General features: G+C 49.0%; 1 protein-coding gene across 2 annotated transcripts in view; it reads right to left on the minus strand.

The window, feature by feature from the left end:
* Lpin (phosphatidate phosphatase LPIN) overlaps positions 1 to 19,657 on the minus strand; it is a 125,153-nt gene that overhangs the window by 64,831 nt on the left and 40,665 nt on the right. Inside the window, exon 1 of one of the 2 annotated variants that reach the window (XM_050181498.3) lies at positions 14,339 to 14,798. The exons of the other annotated variant lie outside the window; for it this stretch is intronic. Coding sequence (XP_050037455.2) covers positions 14,339 to 14,461 — 123 coding nt within the window. The 5' untranslated portion in view covers positions 14,462 to 14,798. Of the gene's footprint in view, positions 1 to 14,338; positions 14,799 to 19,657 lie in introns of those variants that run through there. 2 annotated transcript variants of the gene reach the window in all.

Below are 19,657 nucleotides of genomic sequence, written 5' to 3' on the forward strand. Positions count from 1 at the left end.
ATACATATAAATAGGGCTCTCCCATGCGACACCACTTTCCCTACGCAATTCAAACATGACCCGATAATTTTACGCCTATAAATGCAGAAGTAAGTATACTTGAGCTATATGGACACACGAAACAAGTTTTTTTTTTTTTCTTTTCAAGCTAAACACATCAAGAACATGTACTTAAAGCCAACTATGGGACAAAAGGAAAGAGACTTCTGACCAAACTTGAGTGCCGAAAACATGCGACTAAAGATGCGAATGATTGGCAAAAATTTTTTTAAAGTTGCGGGGAAAAAAGAAATGTTTCCATATTTCGTCCTTGAGCGCCTGAAGAATTGCCCAAGATTTCGAGCCTCCCATAAGTAACAACGAAAAACTAAAGCGGAATTTCGCGTAGAAAGGATCTGAAAGGTGAAACCGTGCAGTTGATCTGCAAGGTTTGTTGAACGCGTTTCGTTTGTTGACGTGTTTCTGTTGTTGTGTAACGCGTTTATGTTTCCAAATATATGCAGTGTCTAAAAAACAAAAATTACGTTTCGATGTCACGTTGGCCGCGGCGGAGCCGTTTAATATGCAGGGTGTTTCACCTAACTTGTGCCAAGGATATATATAAAAAAAAGGTGGTTAGCCGTGCGTCGACCGGTGCTTCCGTTCCGTGTGCCACCGCCAAAGATGCTGACGCACTGTGAAACCCATGCCTAGAGCCGCGGCCTCTCACTTCGCCACGGTCCGCGCGCACGGTTCCTTCGCACGAAACTCGGTTGAGGGCGCTGCGACACGATAGATAGCGCACGGGCTCAATCACGTGGCTGTATATCATATTTCGCGGGCTTTCTTTAAACGAAAAAAAAAAAAAAAAAATCGCCACGCAGCACATACGTTGGCACAAAAAATTAAATCGATCGTTTCTGAACCTCCTCTAAAACGCAAGGAAGCGCACTTGGTCCTAAAGTGAATGTTAAAAATTATGCATAGTTCATCTTGGTTAATTAACTCATTAATTAACCATATGACGTTGGTTTCATCCAGCTGCGGCTAACCGGTTCTTTTTAAACCCTTGGCACAAGTTACGTGAAGCACCCTGTATATTTCTATTCAAGCGAACAAAAGACAATGACAGCCTGTTCACATTAGTTCTTTCAACCTGTCTAGCATACAAAATGGCCCTGAAAGAAATAGTTGTCGTGACCAGTGTTAGAGTTCGTCCATGTATTACCTTCAATAAGAGAGAGAGAGAGAAACGGAATAAACGGAAATGTGGGTTCGGCTCTCATCTGTACGACAAGTTGTCTTTTTGTCGGCTCACACCTCCCTTCTTATCATTCATAATTTCAACTAAGAAGAACACTTAAATTACCCCGCTTTTCCTATAGCCGTTGTCACATGTCTGCTGGCTCCACATGCCGTGCAATACAGCGCACATTTGGTTGGCTAATCGGTTGAGCACGTGGTCTCCGCGGTCACGCGAAATTTCACCACGCCTACGAGATACCCCCCCTCCCACCCGCCGCCCCCTAATGTCCTGATGACGCGCGCCGAGGGAGATTCTTTCTCCGCCGTATATGCCAGGTGCCGAAATCACGGTCGAATGTTGCCGATAGCGTAACGCGCGATTTCATCACAGTCGTCATCGCCCATGAGCTGGTAGAGACACAAGCAACAGGCACCATTAAGGCGGCGCTGAAAACCTTCCGATCCGCAACGTCTCGAGCGCATTGGAACGCGTGACCACCACGCGTCGTGAACGGCTAGCGGAGAGAGAGAGAGAGTGAGAGAGAGAGAGATGTGAAATAACGCAATCAAAAACCTCGTGACTTCCGAACGCGCGGTTCGCCGATAAAGCACAGCCCTGCCTGCAAGCGCGGGTAAGTAAGTTGCAACAGCTCAGTAACAGCACGCGCCATTAAAAAATGATAAACAAACAAAGAAAGAGATAGAAAACAACCACTATCACCACACGCCTTAATAACAGAGAGAGAGAGAGCGGAGGAAAAGGAAGGATGAGAAGGGGGGAAGAAAGAAAATCAGAGACGAGTCGGAGACAGAAAAGTCTTCGTGTAGGCGGCTTGCCCCACAACAAGCGGGAAAGCGGGTCTTTCCGAACAACCCGACGAAATGTCACCGCCCGGCGGCCCGCACCACCCGGTTGCGGTCGTCGTGACGTCTCGCTCGCCTGACGAAACACCGCAGGCATGCGGCAACGTCACAGCTAGCCTGGCTAGCTTGGCAGCAGCGGCCGTCGTATCACGCGCGCGCATCTCCCCACCACCGCGTAGGTCGCGCAAGCGCGAGCTTTCCTCGCAGGAGAGAGAGAGCGGGCGAGGAACGAGTGAAGCCTCTTTAGAAAGGAGGTGATCGCAGAGCTCTGTACTTTCCCTCCTCGCTGCTTGCGTCACGAACGGTCGTCTCGGCCGACTACCACGTTTCCTCCGGAACACGTTGCTTCCAAGAGACAAAACTATTTTTTTTCCTTGCCAATCATAAATAAAGAAAGGGAAACCGCCAAGAATCAGCGGCGATTTCAAAGTTATTTTCAGAACTTAAGTTATGCATTACCGCGGTATTTTGCTGGGCTAGCTGGCGCATGTACCGACTGGTACGCCCGGCGTATAATGTTTCACATGGACGCATCATACCTGTTTAACAAGAGCACTGCTGCACCGGTGTCCTTGTTTCTCTTGCATGTCCCTGCGTAAAGTTTTATTTGGATTTCTGATTGGAATAAAAGAAACATTCAGTCACCTGCAATTGTGATGGCTACTCTGTTTTACGTAATGTTAAAAACAGTAAGAAACAAATACGTTGTAAAATAAGTAGGGTCACAGGTTCGCAAAATCTAGAGCGGACTTCAGCAAAAACGCAGTTCACATGCCTACAGTCATATAGGGAGAGACACAAGGAAACAAACAAGAGACAAACGGCGAGGGACGGTTGCACCACATACTTATTCCCGACCTTTACGCCAATATGGACAGTTTGCACTGACGTCATCGTGGCAGCCATCTTGGCGGTACAGCAAGTCAAGAAGCTGCGCAAAACCAAGGATGTGACAGCACGACAGCGCGGAAGTCGCATCTTGCACCCAACGAAAAATCGATAACAATGATAATCCGGTGGGGGAAAATGAACGGTCCCTGCCAAAAAAAAAAAGAAGAAATAAAGCAAAATGATGTGCGCCTGATGATATGGTGCACAGACTTCATCCGCGTGGCCGCCATTTTCGGGTACTATAGCATGGAGCATCCGTGACGTCACTTACGCGTGGTATATAGCTTGAATGTGCTCTACATAAGCTACAAGTGTTCCGGTCCTTTGGTTCGCTTGTTTAGAACGCACATTACCACGTGTTGTTGCACGGACAATTAATTTAAATACCCACAATGCCTGCTGTGCTAAGTCAGAGGAAGTCGCGAGGCGGGAGCGGGGGCTATAGTAAAGGAAGCTGGCGCTTTCTAAGTCATTTATTTGAGTGCCATTCTTTTTTTTTGCCTGCATCATTGATCGACAAGTACAACACGCTTCGTTTCGTATTATCCGAACAAGGAATCTGTCCATGACAGACGTCTCGTACGTAACGTCACGGATCGACGCCACAGGGGTTAACCGTTTACTGCCTCCCGCTGCGCTGCTCACGCGATAAGCCGATCGGATTAAAGGGCTGCTTATCCTCGCTAAGCTGGCGCCTCGGCAGCACAGAAGCCGCGACGTCTCTACCGGCCGTCTCCATAGCGTGGCGAGAGGTATTACGGATTTACGGGGATTATACGCCAAGGAGCGAGCACGCCACGGGGCTGCAGCCACATGAGCGTCCTGCACGCCAAAAAGGCTGCATGGGCTTCTATACCAAATTTAGAAACTACACACCACCCCGTGCCGCCGCACTATATCTTCTAGTAGTTGAGGTAGCAGTGCATTTCTCCCGATGTACACCCTTTGGATCGTACCTTGCCACACAACGATAATCGTCACCTGCCTTGCTCGCGTTTCCTTTCTCGAAAACTCGGCGCTCGCTACTTTCCTGTCCAGAATGCTGAGTCACGTTGATAACGCGCTAGCGGTTCGTGACTTGGAAGTACCGGGCTCGCAGCGTTAAGGAAATGCGGGCATGAAAGATCACGGTTATGGTTGTGGGGCAAGGTAAGCCCCAAAAGGTGTAATTTTTAACGAGCAAAATAATGCACACCCTTCAAGATCAATATATAACTTGCACCTTTTTGCACCCTTATAGGTGAATATGATGTAAATCTGTCTAACTTCCACTCTTGTACTCTTACACGCCTTGGGTATAAATTATTTTACAGTGATAGGCGCCTTGCACTGATCAGCTTTCGAGATTCGACGGCGGCGCCACGAACGCACAGTCCAGAGAGACGTGGAAGCAAGATTGGAGCGACACGACAGACACTCGCCATGGTATCTCCGATCGCTTATCGCTACACTCTAAAAACAGTTGGACCCTTTGGGTTGTACATTTGCCCCACAACGATAATCGCCATCTGTCTTGCCCGCATTTCCTTTCTTTCTTTAACGCTCCGAGCCCGGTGTATACTGCCAAGTCACGAACCGCATGCGCGTTTTCAACGTGACACAGCATTCTCCCCAGGAAAGTAACGAGCTTAGGGTTTTCAAGAAAGGAAACGCAAGCAATTAAGAGAGTGTATAGAGCAAGAGGAGGAAAAGGAGGAAGAGGAAAAAAACTTTATTCAGGTCCTGTAGAAGGTGTTTCCACCTGCCTGTATAGTCCCATATGTTGGGACGAAACGGTCAAGCGTCCTAGCCCTATGACGGACGTATACACTGGATAGCCAGGCCTTGAGGGATACGATCGTGGGATTTAATCATTCCTGAAAACAGAATCCAGGAAACGCCAGGGACGAGCGACCCACACTCCCACAGCATATATATGTTCAAGCCCACATATCTCCTTTTTGCATGCTTTGCATATAATACTCGTGTCTGCAATGTCATACCATTCCTTCATTTGTGCACGTGAATGATAGGACTGCGTTTGTAAATGCCTAAGTGCAACTGCTTGTACTTTGTTTAGCCTATAGTGAGTAGGTGCAAACTTCCTCCTTCCCATGTGGTGATGTTTTGTCATTTTATTGTATGTCATGAGCGTATCGATCTCTTCGTAGATTCGCCAATCCAGCACAATCAAAGCCATATGTAAAGGCGGCCCGTTCTGTAAGTTCTCGGGCGACGCTGTTGGCCGGCAGTGCTTTAAGAGGGTAGACAAGAAAGGTGTCCGAGATGCGAAAGTGCTGAAGCGCGCATGTTTCCGCAATTGATTGGATGCATGCGTGCGATCGGGATCAGAAGCGCGAACATTCGCGAACTTTATAGCTGCACAGGAAAGCTATAGCTTCGACGAAGCGTTCCTCGTCGTGGTTTCGAGTCGAGTCCCATTTACTTTGCGTCCCAAAGATGTCGCAAAGGTGTCGGCGACGCTTGGCCGGGTGACAAACGGAAACGTCGTCTACCGCCTTCTCTCCGACGCAACGAGCCCAAAAGAAGCAGGAAGACGCGTGCGATCCGGCACTTGCGACTACAGTCGTGACCCCAACTATGCGGTCTGACCGCGTATGCAACGGGTCACATCACTTTGCAACCGTCGCGACAGACACGTTTTCTTTAAGAGCCACGCGCTACACTACCCGGATGAGGTTTGTGTCGTACCACTGCTCTCCTATAGTGAAATCAACGGTATTCTTGGAACACATCATTATCAGCAGCAGCAGCAGCAGCAGCCTATTCTTTATGTTCACTGCAGGACGAAGGTTTCTCTCGGCGATCTCCGTTTACTCCAGTTATAGCTATAACTGATTCCAACTTGCGCCTGCGAATTTCCTATAATTTCCCCACCCCAACTAATTTTTCTGCCGTCGTCCACTATATACGCTTGCCTTCCCTTGGCACCCACTCCGCAACTCTAATGGTCCACCGGTTATCTTTTCTACGCATTACACGGCCTGCCCAGCTCTATCTGTTTTTTCTTTTCCTCCTAATGTAATTATCATATCGGCTATCCCCTGCTCTCCGAGTTTTTCCAAGTTTCCGCCCCACACGTTAGAACCGGTAGAATACGCAACGATTGCACACTCTTCTTTTCAACGACAGTAATAAGGTGCCAGCCAAGACTTGGTAATATGCCTGCCGCAGGCAAGCACATACTGTATAGCGTGTATATCGAAAACAAGAAGAAAACACCAGAAGGGCACACGAACCACTCGCGAGACACGGCGCTCTCGCTCTCGATCTTGTTTGCACTCGTGTAGACTACGCAGTATATTCCAAGATGACATACACCAACAAACGCGCCTATTATAGTGGACGGCTCACTCCGATGTAACGCACTTGGCCGTTGCGCAAGCCAAGGACGCCAACAAAAATTGACACGTGGTTCAAAAGAGGGGGGGTGGGGGGCGGGGGGAACACGGAAGCAGCTGCGGCGGCGACGACGACGTTAGCTGCAAAGGCTAGCAAAGACCTCTCTCTCTCTCTCTCAGCCTCGGCGGCGGGGAGAGGAAACAGCGCGTGATCGCGGTCAGCAGCCCACGGGCGAGCAGGAAGCAAGGAGGAAGCACGAGGTGAGAAGCGGAGGAGGAAGAAGGTCGTCGCGGCACGAAAACAAAGGCTGTTGCTGCTGCTGTCGTTGCGGCCGCGGAGAAAGGGCGAGGTGACGTAGAAGCCGGGCGGGGGGCTTCCCCCGTCGTTTGCGCACCCGCGCTAGCGCGAGATCAACGCACGCTTACAAGGCGCGCATGCAGGAACGAACATTTCGACGAGAGCGCGAACGACGCAGAAGGCGTGCGAGCTCGCCGAGACGCAATACAGAAGGACGGGTACTTCTGTTGGTCCGTTCTTCATTGCGCGATCCAAGTAAAAACGCGGACGCTACAGAGCACCCGGAGAGAACCTCGAAACCCTCCATCGGTTAGACCGGCAATATTCGCTCCGCGGAAATTACCACATGTTCGATTCATCTGGCGGGGAAGGGTTGATTGATTGAGGATTGCAGCGATGAACAATTAACTATACGCCACTGGCTTAGTAGAGAGAGAAAGAGAGAGAGAGATCTATGTTCAGGTTATGTGGTCAAAAGACGGGTTCGACGAAACATCGTCTGACTAGATACATACATCTTGTTTAAGATAAACGAACACTCGCAAAACACACACATTATATATATATATATATATATATATATATATATAATGTGCGCGTGCGTGTGTGTGTGTGATTAACAAACATCGAGCTCCTCCGTTTCCTTTCTCGTGGTTCACATACACACACACACACGCGCGCGATCATACGCTGTGATAATGCATGACGTCACTGCGAACTGGTACAGTAACTTCTAGGTATTCGCCACTCGCCTTTGGATGTTTCGCCTTTTCTTGCTTACGGGCCTTCCTCCCACGGCAAGAGCGTATAGTGCAGAAGCGTAATTTAATATAGCCAAGCTATATAGTGGTTATGTACACGCTATAGTTACGCGTTCTTTTAACAAACAGCTTTCTCTCTCTCTCTCTTTTCATGAGGCGGTGGAGAACATTCAGCGCGCACCGACGAGCATGCGCATTTGGCAACTATACAGGATGTCCCAGCTAACTTTAGCCAGCGTTTAAAAAAATATGCGAATGCCACGTAGCTGGACAGAACCAAGGTAATGTTGTTTGCCGTGGCTTAGAGATACTCAGATCATTTTCTTTTCACTCCGCCTAACTACCTAATTAGCCTCAATTCATCAACTTCTCAAATATTATAATAAGATGAAAAGTGTCAATGAGAAAATTGTAGGGCGACATGACAAACCCCCGATAGAGTTTTCTCAGTTTGCTCTGTACGTGGCTACGTAAAATTGTTTTTTCCGAGCGTGAAAGAAGCCCGCGAATGCTCGCAAAATTTCCGCGCCACTGGCCGCTCGAGGCACTTTGCGTGTATTCGCGGGCTTCATTCACGCTTGGTAATAAGAAAACTTCTGTGCAGCACGCATCGAGCAACAGAAAGTTGTATGGGTAATTTCTCAGGATTTTCTACAAAGATCTAATAGACACTTTCTCTCAGAATATTTGAGAAGTTCATCAATTAATTCAGAGCAACTATACTTAATTAGGAGGAATGAAAAAAATAATAATCTGAGTATCTCTAAGCCACGACAGAGCAGATTGGGTGAGGGAACAAACGCGAGTTAATGACATCTTAGTTGAAACCAAGAAAAAGAGATGGGCAGGACATGTAATGAGGAGGAAAGATAACCGATGGTCATTAAGGATTACGGACTGGATTCCAAGAGAATGGAAAGCGTAGCAGGGGGCGGCAGAAAGTTAGGTGGGCGGGTGAGATTAAGAAGTTTCCAGGGACAACATGGCCACAATTAGTACATGACCGGGGTAGTTGGAGAAGTATGGCAGATGCCTTTGCCCTGCAGTGGGCATAACCAGCCTGATGATGATGATGAAGAAGAAGCCACGACAAACACCATTACCTTGGTTCTGCCCAGCTATGTGTCATTCGCGTATATTTAAATTTTTTTTAAACGCTGGCTAAAGTTATCTGGGACACCCTGTATATACAACGTGTGCAGCCCCGCCGAAAAACGCGTCTCGCGTTGGACTTCTGTAACGCATGCGGCTAGGCTCGTTCTGCTCCGCGGAGCTATATTTATCTACACGAACGCAGTCCACCCTATGTAAACTATACTTTCACACCGATAAACAGCAGCAGACGGGCGGGGGGGGGGGGGGGGGGGGGTTCGCTCGACCGCTTGCTTGCAATGTCATTAACGGAGAGGAAAAACAACAACAACAACAAAAAATGGTTAGAGCGACCGGCCGGCTCTGTTTTCCTGCAGCAACGTTCGGCTCGCTAGTGAGACAGCCGGGTTTCTCGTATGTGGGCTACAGGTCTGGGTCACGTGTCCAAAACGTCGGACGCCAAAAAAGCACGACCGGTCTATCGAGACCACGCACGCGGGCGGCGCACGCTTTCGGATGTATAACGAGGGCACACTGCAGGGGGGCGGGAGGGGGAGGGAGGGGGCACTGTGTGCTCACCATATATGTAGATCGCTTTGCACGCGCCTCAAGAGCAGTGAGCCTGCGATCCCAAGAATCGCCCGGTCACGTGTGCCGTCAGCATACTATGTCGATGATGATGATGATGATGATGATAATAATAATAATAATAATAATAATAGAGAGCGTCTCTTCGAGTTGCCACAACATAGACGAGACACCCCTTTCTACGTTTCCTAATAAAAAAAAATAATGCTTATCAAGCCCTGGGCACGGATATTAATTTTCCCTCGGTAATATGTACGGCGAAATGGATGCGTACATTTACGACGACTATACAGCTGCGGAAAAAAAACCGCTGAAGATCTGCGTGCTTCCGCTTCGCCGAACAACTCCGAGGCATCACACCGTTGCCTCACTTGGCCGTTCAATTTTTGTAGGGAAAAACCGGAAGCTTTGGCGTTTGGCGTCTGCGTTTAGTTAAAAAAAAAAAAAGACAGGAAAAGCAGCTACGCGCGCTTACTGCAGACAAGAACGTTCTAGGACGTGGATGTACTACGCGCACTTTCCTTAGCTCGGGGCTCGGATGTCGGCGTGGCCGCGGAGAATCACCGAACGAGATCTGTATGTGGTAATCCAGATCGAGTAGTCGAGGTTACTGAGAACGTGCCGAACTGCGAGTTCTACGTTATCGTATACGTCCTATCGCGTGCCTACATGTCCGTGACCATCAGGTGGGACCGAAACAAACAAATAAAACAAAAAAGCAATAATAAGGCATGAACGATACTATCGCCCACACGTGACACATCGTACAGTACTGCTATGCACGCTCGTAACAAGCGCACTAAGTGAACAGACAATGACTGAGTCCGCACGGAAAGCGAGCGTATATATGGGCGAAATTAAATGTCACTTTCAATTTAAATGTAGAAATAATAAGATTAAAAAAATGAAGTCGAACGAAAGAAAGACAATTCGCTGCGGATATAAAAGATCTGAAAAGGCCCCACATCTTAATTAAATTTTAATAATTAAATTCGGGGCTTTTACTATGTGCCAAAATCACGATCTGATTACGGCTCATACAGCGGGTATGAAGGGGATGGGGGGGGCATTCCGGATAATTTTCACCGCCTGGGGATTTTCAAGGTGCCCCCTGATTCTATGTATAGACGAGCGTTCTCGCCTATTGGTCCCATCAAAATGCAGCTTCCGGTGCCACGAGTCGAACCCGCAAGCTCGAGCTCGGCAACGCGACGCCATACCTATACATCATGTGTCCCAGGTGCACTTGTGCCAAAATAAAAAAAAAAATATATGCAAGTGCCACGTAGCTGGACGGAACTAAGGTAATGTTGTTTGCCGTCGCTTTGAGCGACTCCGACTATTTCTTTTTATTTTGTAATTCGTCAAACTACGTATTTAGTTATTATTCATTAATCAACTTCTGAACATATTCAGAGCAAGAAATGTCAACGAGAAAAGCGTAGACCACAGTGAAAAAAAAAAATTCCACGATCTAACTTTCCGTTGCTTGCTACATAAAAGCTTTTTTTGTCAAGCGTGAAAGAAAAATCGCAAAACACACGCACACACACACACAAAAAGCGCCACATATGTTTTGATTCTGCGCTTGGTTTTGCCCAGGGGTGGCACTCGCATATTCTTGGTGTATTTTGCATATTTGCATATTTTGGCACAAGTTATAAGCGCGGGATGAACGCGTTGCGTGTACACTGGCCATCCGGGCTCTACATATCGCGGCGGGCCCTCACCATCTTCCGCATTAATTATGCGCTTCCTCAAGCGCGATGCGGAAGGTGCGGAACGTTGTATTTGCGTCCGCCCGTTCATTTCCCGCTTCCTTATTACTTTGACGCTTTAACTAAACATAACGGCTTTATTTTCCCATGGCCTCATTGTCTGGTGGCTTTGTGCGATTGCTATATTACACACACACACACACACACACACACACACACACACACACACACACACACACACACACACACACACACACACACACACACACACACACACATTATATATATATATATATATATATATATATATATTACAGAGAGAGAGAGGAAGGTCGAGCCTCTGGTTCTCACGGTCATTATTCTTACTTACTTACTGTTGACACACTTACTTTTTGTTCCGCACAGATCTACTCCACTAAGTGGAACGCATACCTGCAACACTGTTCCGTTTAACTATAAGCGAAACCTACACGTGGAACGAAATGTATACACTTCAGCGTCGGCTCTTGCTTCCGAGCTCCTCGCGAATGTTATTCGCCACGTAAGTTCCGATAAGTGAGACATCCTGCACCTCGTTGCACATAGGTATACGCACCGCCAACTAAACGTAAAATTAAACGAAAAAGGGCACCCGCTATGGCAGCTTAGTTGCCGTTGCGCTGCTTAGCCTCGAGGTGGCGGGTTCGATCCCAGCTACACGGCATGCGCCACAATGAGATCGCGGTTTCGGAACGCGCGAAACAAAGCCTCAGAATTTCATATTAAAAAAAAATAGATAAATAAATAAAGAACGTTCCACTTACATAATGAAACTTATGCGTAACGCGATTAAGAGTGTATACAGTCATATATGGATATCGGCAAATTGTCAACAAGCGCATAAAACTAAGCGGCAAATTATGTGAACGGAGAGAGAGAGAGAGAGAGAGGAGGGGGGAAAGAAAGACGTGACTATCCTGTCAATATATGCCGATGTCACGCCGACATCGCGTACATACACGAATGCGTAATTCCTCGCTTTCCTGCCTGTTGTCTCCGAGCTGCCCACGAGGAAATCGACGAACGCCCCCAGCTGCCTCCATTAGCCTAACCCGATTCCCTAAATGGCCGCCCGCTCTCAGTCGACGTCATGGAAGAACACGACGGCTGCGCGCGCGGTTCCCCGAATACGACAGCGCGCTTAACGTTTCCGTCGGAGGAAATTGATCGACGGTCGCTACGTATGTACGTGCGGTCGAAACGACTGTCACGCAGGGACAAGTGCGCTGCAGTACAGCGACGGGCACGTACAATGCGAAAGGGGAGTGGCTACATAGACTAGATAGAGAGAGCGCAGGGCGATTAAATCGACGAGGAAAGACTACATATAAAACGCAGGATACTATGAAGAAAGTATTAACGATGCGAAAGGCAACTCCTATGGCACAATCGATGCTGCTTCAGGGGCAACCGAAGAGAGTCATCACTTGCGGGAAAGGAGTGTATATATACGCAGTTTATGCATCCATACGAACGTAACAAGTGCGGCATGACATAATGATGTCGCTGCACGGGCATGTATGTATGCATATAGATACAAAAGGAAACAAATTGTCGACGTACATGGTGCGTCGGAATCGGCGGATATGGGGGGGGGGGGGGGGTGAACTTGTGCCTCAAGTCACTATACCAGTTAAAAAGAAAATTAAATTAGTTAAATCATGAAATCTCACGTACCGAAACCACCGTCTTATTATGAGGCACACCGTAGTGGGGGGAAGACTCCGAATATATTTAGACCGCCTGGGCTTCCTTAACGTGCATCTAAACCTAAGTACACGAACGTTATTTTGCTTTCCGCTTCCGTCGGAATGCGGACGCCACCGCCGGAATCGAACCCGTGACCTCGAGCTTAAAAGCGCGGAACTCACTAGCAGGCTTACCATTTAGCTCCTACAGGGTCATCATTTTTATGTATTATGGATTTAAAAAAAAAATACCTGTTGAATTTAACAGAATGCTAGTCCTTGAGGCGGATTATTCAGAGAGGCGGACAATATGTAAGCAAGAGAAATAGAAACACATCTTCAACTAATTAACAACGATTCACGAGTTAACTCCGCAATTAATTACTTTACGGCACACATTGTCATTTACCAATTGTAGCAGTTGAGTTTGAGTTAGCCAGGCGTATCCACTTGGAATGGATTTCCAGAATGACACCGGTTAGGAGACATGAGCCACGAAACTCACCGTAAAAATGCACTGTTGTTTCATTTACTTCCAAACTGGTGTCCTCCCGTCTTGCAAGCTCACCGTCCCTACAATTCGTTAAATTGCGATGTGTGCCGTGAAGTAACCAATTAAGAAGCCACTCAGCAAATTTTCGTTAATTATTTGAACACGTGTTTCAATTTCCCGAACTGGTAATGTCCGCCCGTTCGAATAATACAGCTCAAGGACAAGAATTACGCTATCCGGCATTGGCGAACTTTTTTTTTTTTAATTTCGTAAAACTTAAAAATGATCACCCCGTGCATCTATAACACTATACAGTCAACACGTGCAAACGCATGTCTTGTAAGGATCCCGGAATGACGTTGTGCGATGCGTGCTCGTCTGCATGCGAGGACGACGACCTGTTTATAAAAAAAAAAAGAATTATGGGGTTTTACGTGCCAAAACCACTTTCTGATTATGAGGCACGCCGTAGTGGAGGACTCCGGAAATTTCGACCACCTGGGGTTCTTTAACGCGCACCTAAATTTAAGTACACGGGTGTTTTCGCATTTCGCCCCCATCGAAATGCGGCCGCCGTGGCCGGGATTCGATCCCGCGACCTCGTGCTCAGCAGCCTAACACCATAGCCACTGAGCAACCACGGCGGGTGACCTGTTTATTGTGAGGTTTCCTTTTCTCTCCGTTTCTGCTTTAATCTAGGACGTCGGTCATTTTTTTTTGTTTTTGTTTTTTTTAGACCTGTTTATAGGAACGGTATAAAAAAATGACCGACGTCCTAGATTAAAGCAGAAACGGAGAGAAAAGGAAACCTCACAAGAAGCGCGAACATATGCGAGGCAAGACCACTGGATTCAAAGATGTCAACGGTAATCACATCGGCCATCTGAGACAAGTCGTTTGAGAGCATCCCGGCAAAGGCGCGGCGGGAAGATAGGTCGAGGCTAAAAGAGCACTGCATGAAGCCGAACTACAAGAATAAAAGGCTCCTAATGTTTAAAAAAATCAGGTTTCATTCTCGCCGTAATCAGTTGGAGTTGGTCTCAGCAAAGCTCAATGAGCTGGCAGTCTATATAAATGGCGACGCGCGCGAGCGGCAACGTTTGTCTAAAGGGTACAAGAAGCCGCACCAAAAGCGGTGTGTCCGGACGCAGGAATAACGGCGAAGTACTTTCTTATACCCGTCGTCGACAAACTGTGGAACAGTGACCCGCTATAACAAAGACACGCGGACTCACGTCTAAAACGAGAACCCCGACGCGATATCCCCTGCACGACGTCCCGTTCCCCCTCAAACTGCACGCCTGCAAAAACCGCGTGGGCTCCCCACGCGTACACACCGACCTTTCCCAGCAGGCTCCACACGTGGTCCCTGTTCTGGATGAGCCCCTCGAGACACTGGAAGGCCAAGTGGGGCACCGTGGGGCTTCCGCTGCGGGCAGGTTTGATGCGATCGAGGTTCATCATTGTCGCCTCTTCGCCGGGAGGGCCGCTCGCTCTCCTCCTCGCAGAAGAACGAAGCCGCTCCTGCACGACGACTCGGGCAGGGTGCGACGAAGCTGCGACGTCCAAGCTTCGAGCCGGAGTCCCTCCGTGGAAACGGAACACTTTCCCACCGCGGGGACAGTCACAAATTTTTCAAACTGCGACGATATCCAACAGACGGGGTCCCGCGTAATCATCGGACTGCGTATACGGGGCCCGAAGAGATTCCCGCGACACTCCGCGAGGTCCCTCGCGGAGCCCGCAATAGTGTATATATATATAAAGCGCGCGAAAACAACACTCCAGTGGCAACGGTTCGCGTAAACAACGGCGCCGATAGTAGAGCACGTGTCCGCCGTACGAAGTGAAGTCACCGGAACATGCGCACGCGTTTCCGCAGTCGCCCACAAAGAAAAGAAATGCTAGACGAATGAAGCCAGCCGACGTCAGAAGATGGATGCGTGCCTCGCCATTTCGTGGAAGAGGAGGGGGGGGGGGGGGAGTGCGAGGATGAGAAAGACGGAGAGGGGCGAAAGAAGAAGTGTGAGAAAGAGGCAGAGCGAGTCGGTGACGTAGTCTAAACCAACGTTTATAGTCTAGACGACGGAGGAGACGAGAGGGGCAGGTGGAGGTGGGGGGGAGGGGTGTTGCAGGAGGATTCGAGGGTGAGGGCGGACGAGAGAAGGGCAGAGGAGACTTGCAAGACGTGCAAACCAGAGCCGCTCGCGCCCGAGGGACCAACGAAATTAAACTTCGGCGGCTACTATGGCGACTAACACGAGACGTGCCGGCGCCGAGACAAAAGTGGTGTGACGGGGAGGGAGGGGGGAGTGAATCGGTGGAGATTGCAGCGGCAGTTACGAAACGCAGCCGGTGCAGCACGCAAGCGGCAACGCGCGGTGGCAGGTGGAGGGAACTCCCCGCGCGCAAACACCATCACCACCTCCTCTTTCCGTACCCCTTTCCACCCTGGGTCGGCCTGTCTCCGAACGGAGAAGGCATTGTGCCAATGACTCGATGCCAAGGCGTGCGCCACGAAGCAAACACAGCTGTCGAGCGCGCGTTCGTTCGGAGCGCGTCGGGTACGATACAAAAGGCGGGATCAAACGAGAACGACGGGTATAAGTAAACACAACGGTCTTTTCCAAAGGCTGCAGACGGCGATCGATACAGGGCACCGAGCGCCGAAAATTAAACGCAAAAGATAAAGAACCATCGTGACCGGAGCCTGCAAGCAAACCTCAAGGCGGATCGCTGGCAACAATGCACTCCGTTCAAGTCGTTCTTTCACGAAATAGCCGCGAGCAATGGCGTCATCGCTGGGGAACAAGAGCGGATTCCTTCACGCGTGGTGCTTCTCCGGAAAGCGAACCGTTCGCGTGGCATCGCGTACGTGATTGGTCCATCCGCACCGCCTTTTTGATGGCGAAAGCACCATTCTGACCAATAAGGTGAGGCCGAGCGAACGGGTTCATTTTCCAAAGCGTTAAAAAACCAAAAACATCGCGAACACCTGCTGGTCTCTGTCATGCACACTGCTTACACGGTACCAAGCGATTAACTGCCGTCGCACTCCACTGCTACACATGGTCCTCATTCTCGTGGCTACGGCCAATTATTCTTTCTGCGCGGCTACGACACAACGGTCGAACAAGGGACGTCTCTGGAGCCAACGTTTCGACTTGCTCGTCCTTGTCAGAGACCCTCGTCGAAACGCTGGCGGCTCAAGTGTCCGTTTTCCTGCGGTATTTCTGTCTTGTGCGGCTGAGCGAGAGACGTGCATGTAAAGTGACCGCGAATGTACACAACTGAGAACGGTTGCTGCCGGACGCAGAGCTTCCCCCCTCCCGTGTCTATTCTATCCGACATCTGACAGGTTATTTCCTTTGATGACCTGGGCTTAGTAGGACGCAGGATTATCACAATCATGGTCACCTTCTTTCACGTCCAAACACGGGTCGAAGGCCTCCTCACCAGCGACCTCCTTTTACCCGTCTTGCGCTCGCTCGCTACATCGTATGCCCGGATATTTCGTAATCTCATATCGTACCACCTAAAATTTATCGGCCATCATATATATACTGCGTTTCACTTCCCTGGGTAAACCGGTTTTGTAACCGCAGAATCAAACCACCGATCATCTGCTCTATACGCTTCGTTTGGCTTGCCCAACTACACGTCTTAATTCCAATTAGAATATCGGCTCCACCTGTTCAACTTCCTAGTCCATTCCGCTGTCTTTCGGTCTCTTGACGTCACGCCCACCACGTCTTTTTCTCTCGTTCCATCGCTCGCTGCGCGGTTTTCTTCTCAAGCTTCTTTGTTATCCTCCAAGCTTAAGCCGCATAAGCACTGCTAGACTTCATCGAGCGAACAACCCCCCCCCCCTCCCACTTTTGCGTCAGTGGGAACAGGCAGCAGCGAGCCAGCGACCGCCCCCACAAAGCGGCACAAAACGCCGTGCCGGTAGAACAAGTTCAAGGCTAGCAGCACGCGGTCAGACCGAACCGACGGCGGCGGAAGTAAAAGGCGGCCAGTCGGACGGCCGCACCAGACGCGGACACGCCCGGAGATAAAACGTTTCGGGGTCAAAGGAAAGGGAAACGCAGAGGTACGGCCGCCGCGCTAGAAAGAGAGTGTACACGCGCGAAAGGCGTGAGCAGGACGGCGAAAGGCTAGTTTAGTTAGTTAACGTTGAAGTTCTTTCATGTTTATTAGTAGACTATAAAGCGAAACACTAATTCAGGGTAGGCTGATAACGTATTCGTTCAAAACTCTCGTTTTCGTTAATATCGCGGTGTGATAGGTTTAGGAGGTTGATTACTAAACGAAAATGAAAATGAAGGTCAAATTTCCATCTGTTTAACCCTCTATGCGATGTCGTATATTGAGAAAGTAACTGAAAAAAATTTTTTTTTTGTCTGGTTCATTGCGCTTACTAAACCAGTTGTAAACCATCATCGAAGAATGAATTCGTTTACAAAAATGAATGAATGAATTCGTTTAAAAAAAAAAGATCGGCAGGGACACTTCAGACCGCTTACGTGTGGCAATGCGAAAGCGTTATACCGTTTGTATAAACCTCGGAACGTCGTGAATGCGTTCATTATGAAGACTCCTGACGCGATGCCCCCTCCTCCCCACTGGCTGCGACGTCACGTGGCCCATGACGCACGCACTAGGCCACACCTTTATCACTTCTCGGCCTTTTGGGCTAAGAATGCTTCACGGTCCTTTGGGCTCAGAACACGGCGTCCCCCCCCCCCCCCCCCCAGCCGAGAAGTCTATCGACACCACCGACATCTCTAGGGTAACGTCACTGCGACGAGGGCCTCCAGGCAGATCTCCTCCTGCACCTGCTGCCACGGACCCCAGCAGCCTGCAGGGGCCTAAAGGCATTACCGCTGCCTTACCACTACCCGGAACGCGACGCCATCTCCCGAGCCGCAGAGCAATATGCGACGTGACGTGTGCGATGACGCAGACACTAGGCACACTTTTAGTCAGCCAGAACCGTGGAGCCGCCATGGCGTCCGGGAAGCGTGCTCGTCTCGCACCCCGGCGGTCCGGGTTTGACTCACACCCAGACCGAAATGTACCAGATTTTTATTTTCGAAGTTATTAATTTTACTTTGTTTACAGGAACATCCCCGACAAGTTTGACGTCAACCCGAGCGTTTATTTTTTACGTGTTTTACTTTTTGCGCCGTCGGCCATGTTTGGTACCACCTTTCGGTCACGCCAGTACGACGGGTTTTCGCGGAATGGGGCACACATAGTGATTTCGCATAAATAAACGAGAAATTGGTACGTTATCACTTGGTGACGTCGCGCCACGTTGCTGTGCAAATCTACGCTCGTCACTGTCGCTAGGTATGGTCTGAACGCGTATACCGATGGCCGTTTGTAGCCAAGTACTGCACTCAACTATAAAAATTTACGAAAGAACCAATTCCGGTTGCTACCGAAGAATACGTTTAGCGTGCTTTCACACAAGTTTATTTGTGCCACTATATGGGCGGTGCCATGGGTCTTATGGGTGGATTATTTACTCATTTAGATAAGAGACGCTGAAAGAGGTTCCATGTCGGTCCTCGAGGAAGTGGTGCTCGAAGTAGTATCCACTTGCCTCGCGCGTTAGAGGCTCTATGTTATGCTGCGCTATCTTGGGCGGTCAGCCCACTAAACCGGTTAGACAGTCACGCGAAATCGGTGCAACTTCCCAGAGAACGCTAAACGCTTTAAAAAGAATGGACTGCATTTGTTCACAGAAGAGTGAGCCAAATTGGAACCTTTGAAAAAAAAAGTCCGAACGTTAGGACTACTATAACGAGCCGTGCTGTTACCAAGCGGTCACAAACACATATGTGAGTGCCCAATTTTCATGCGAGAAGCTACGTTCTTTCTTTAAAAACAGTTCGTGCCTGTAGTGGTTCCCCAGGGCCAATGGTATTGCAGAAGGGAATGGGCTCTGAATACACACATATAAAGCAAATGTGCAGGCTATACCTATAGTAAGGTCACGGTATTCGAAGGTAAAAATGGACGCCGCCTACACGCAACAAATGACATGAGACCTTACGGCTCCCCGTACGGGAGTCTCGTTCACAATCTTGTGAGCGAGGCCTGCGTGGAATCAAGTGCCGATTGTGAACAAGGCTCGTGCAGGGCAAGACGAAACGTGTGTCTTCGTATTTTTGTTGTTTATGTATACACTTTTATCTTTGACTACATGATTAATCCCGATCTCACGAGCTTCCGTTAAACCCTTGACTTTAAAGTTAGTGATTATACAGTGGTGATTCTAGCTTTAAAAAAAAAAAACGCAAGTTTATACAGCAAAGATCGACAGTGGAAGAACAAAAAGGAATGCCACAGGCTGGAGCCAACGTTGCCACAGAGGGACCCCCCGACTATAGGAAAGCACGCCTCGCGGTCGAAACGGTGGCTCGATCCAGCCTGTGACGCATCCAGTTAAAACTACTGCTAATCGCTTCCCGATTCCATCTTTCGATACGCTTTTAATTTCGTTCCACGCGAGCTGTACACAGTAAGCGGAACATATTTGCGAGGCTGTTATCCACTTACTAAGTGCAACCTAAGTGGAACGAATGCCCGCGAGCATCGTGGAAATAGCCGATCCCTGCAATTAACCAGGTGGACATTGCGATTTCGCAC

The sequence above is a fragment of the Dermacentor andersoni genome, chromosome 7 (genome assembly GCF_023375885.2).
Source record: "Dermacentor andersoni chromosome 7, qqDerAnde1_hic_scaffold, whole genome shotgun sequence".
In the NCBI taxonomy this organism is placed as follows: domain Eukaryota; kingdom Metazoa; phylum Arthropoda; class Arachnida; order Ixodida; family Ixodidae; genus Dermacentor; species Dermacentor andersoni.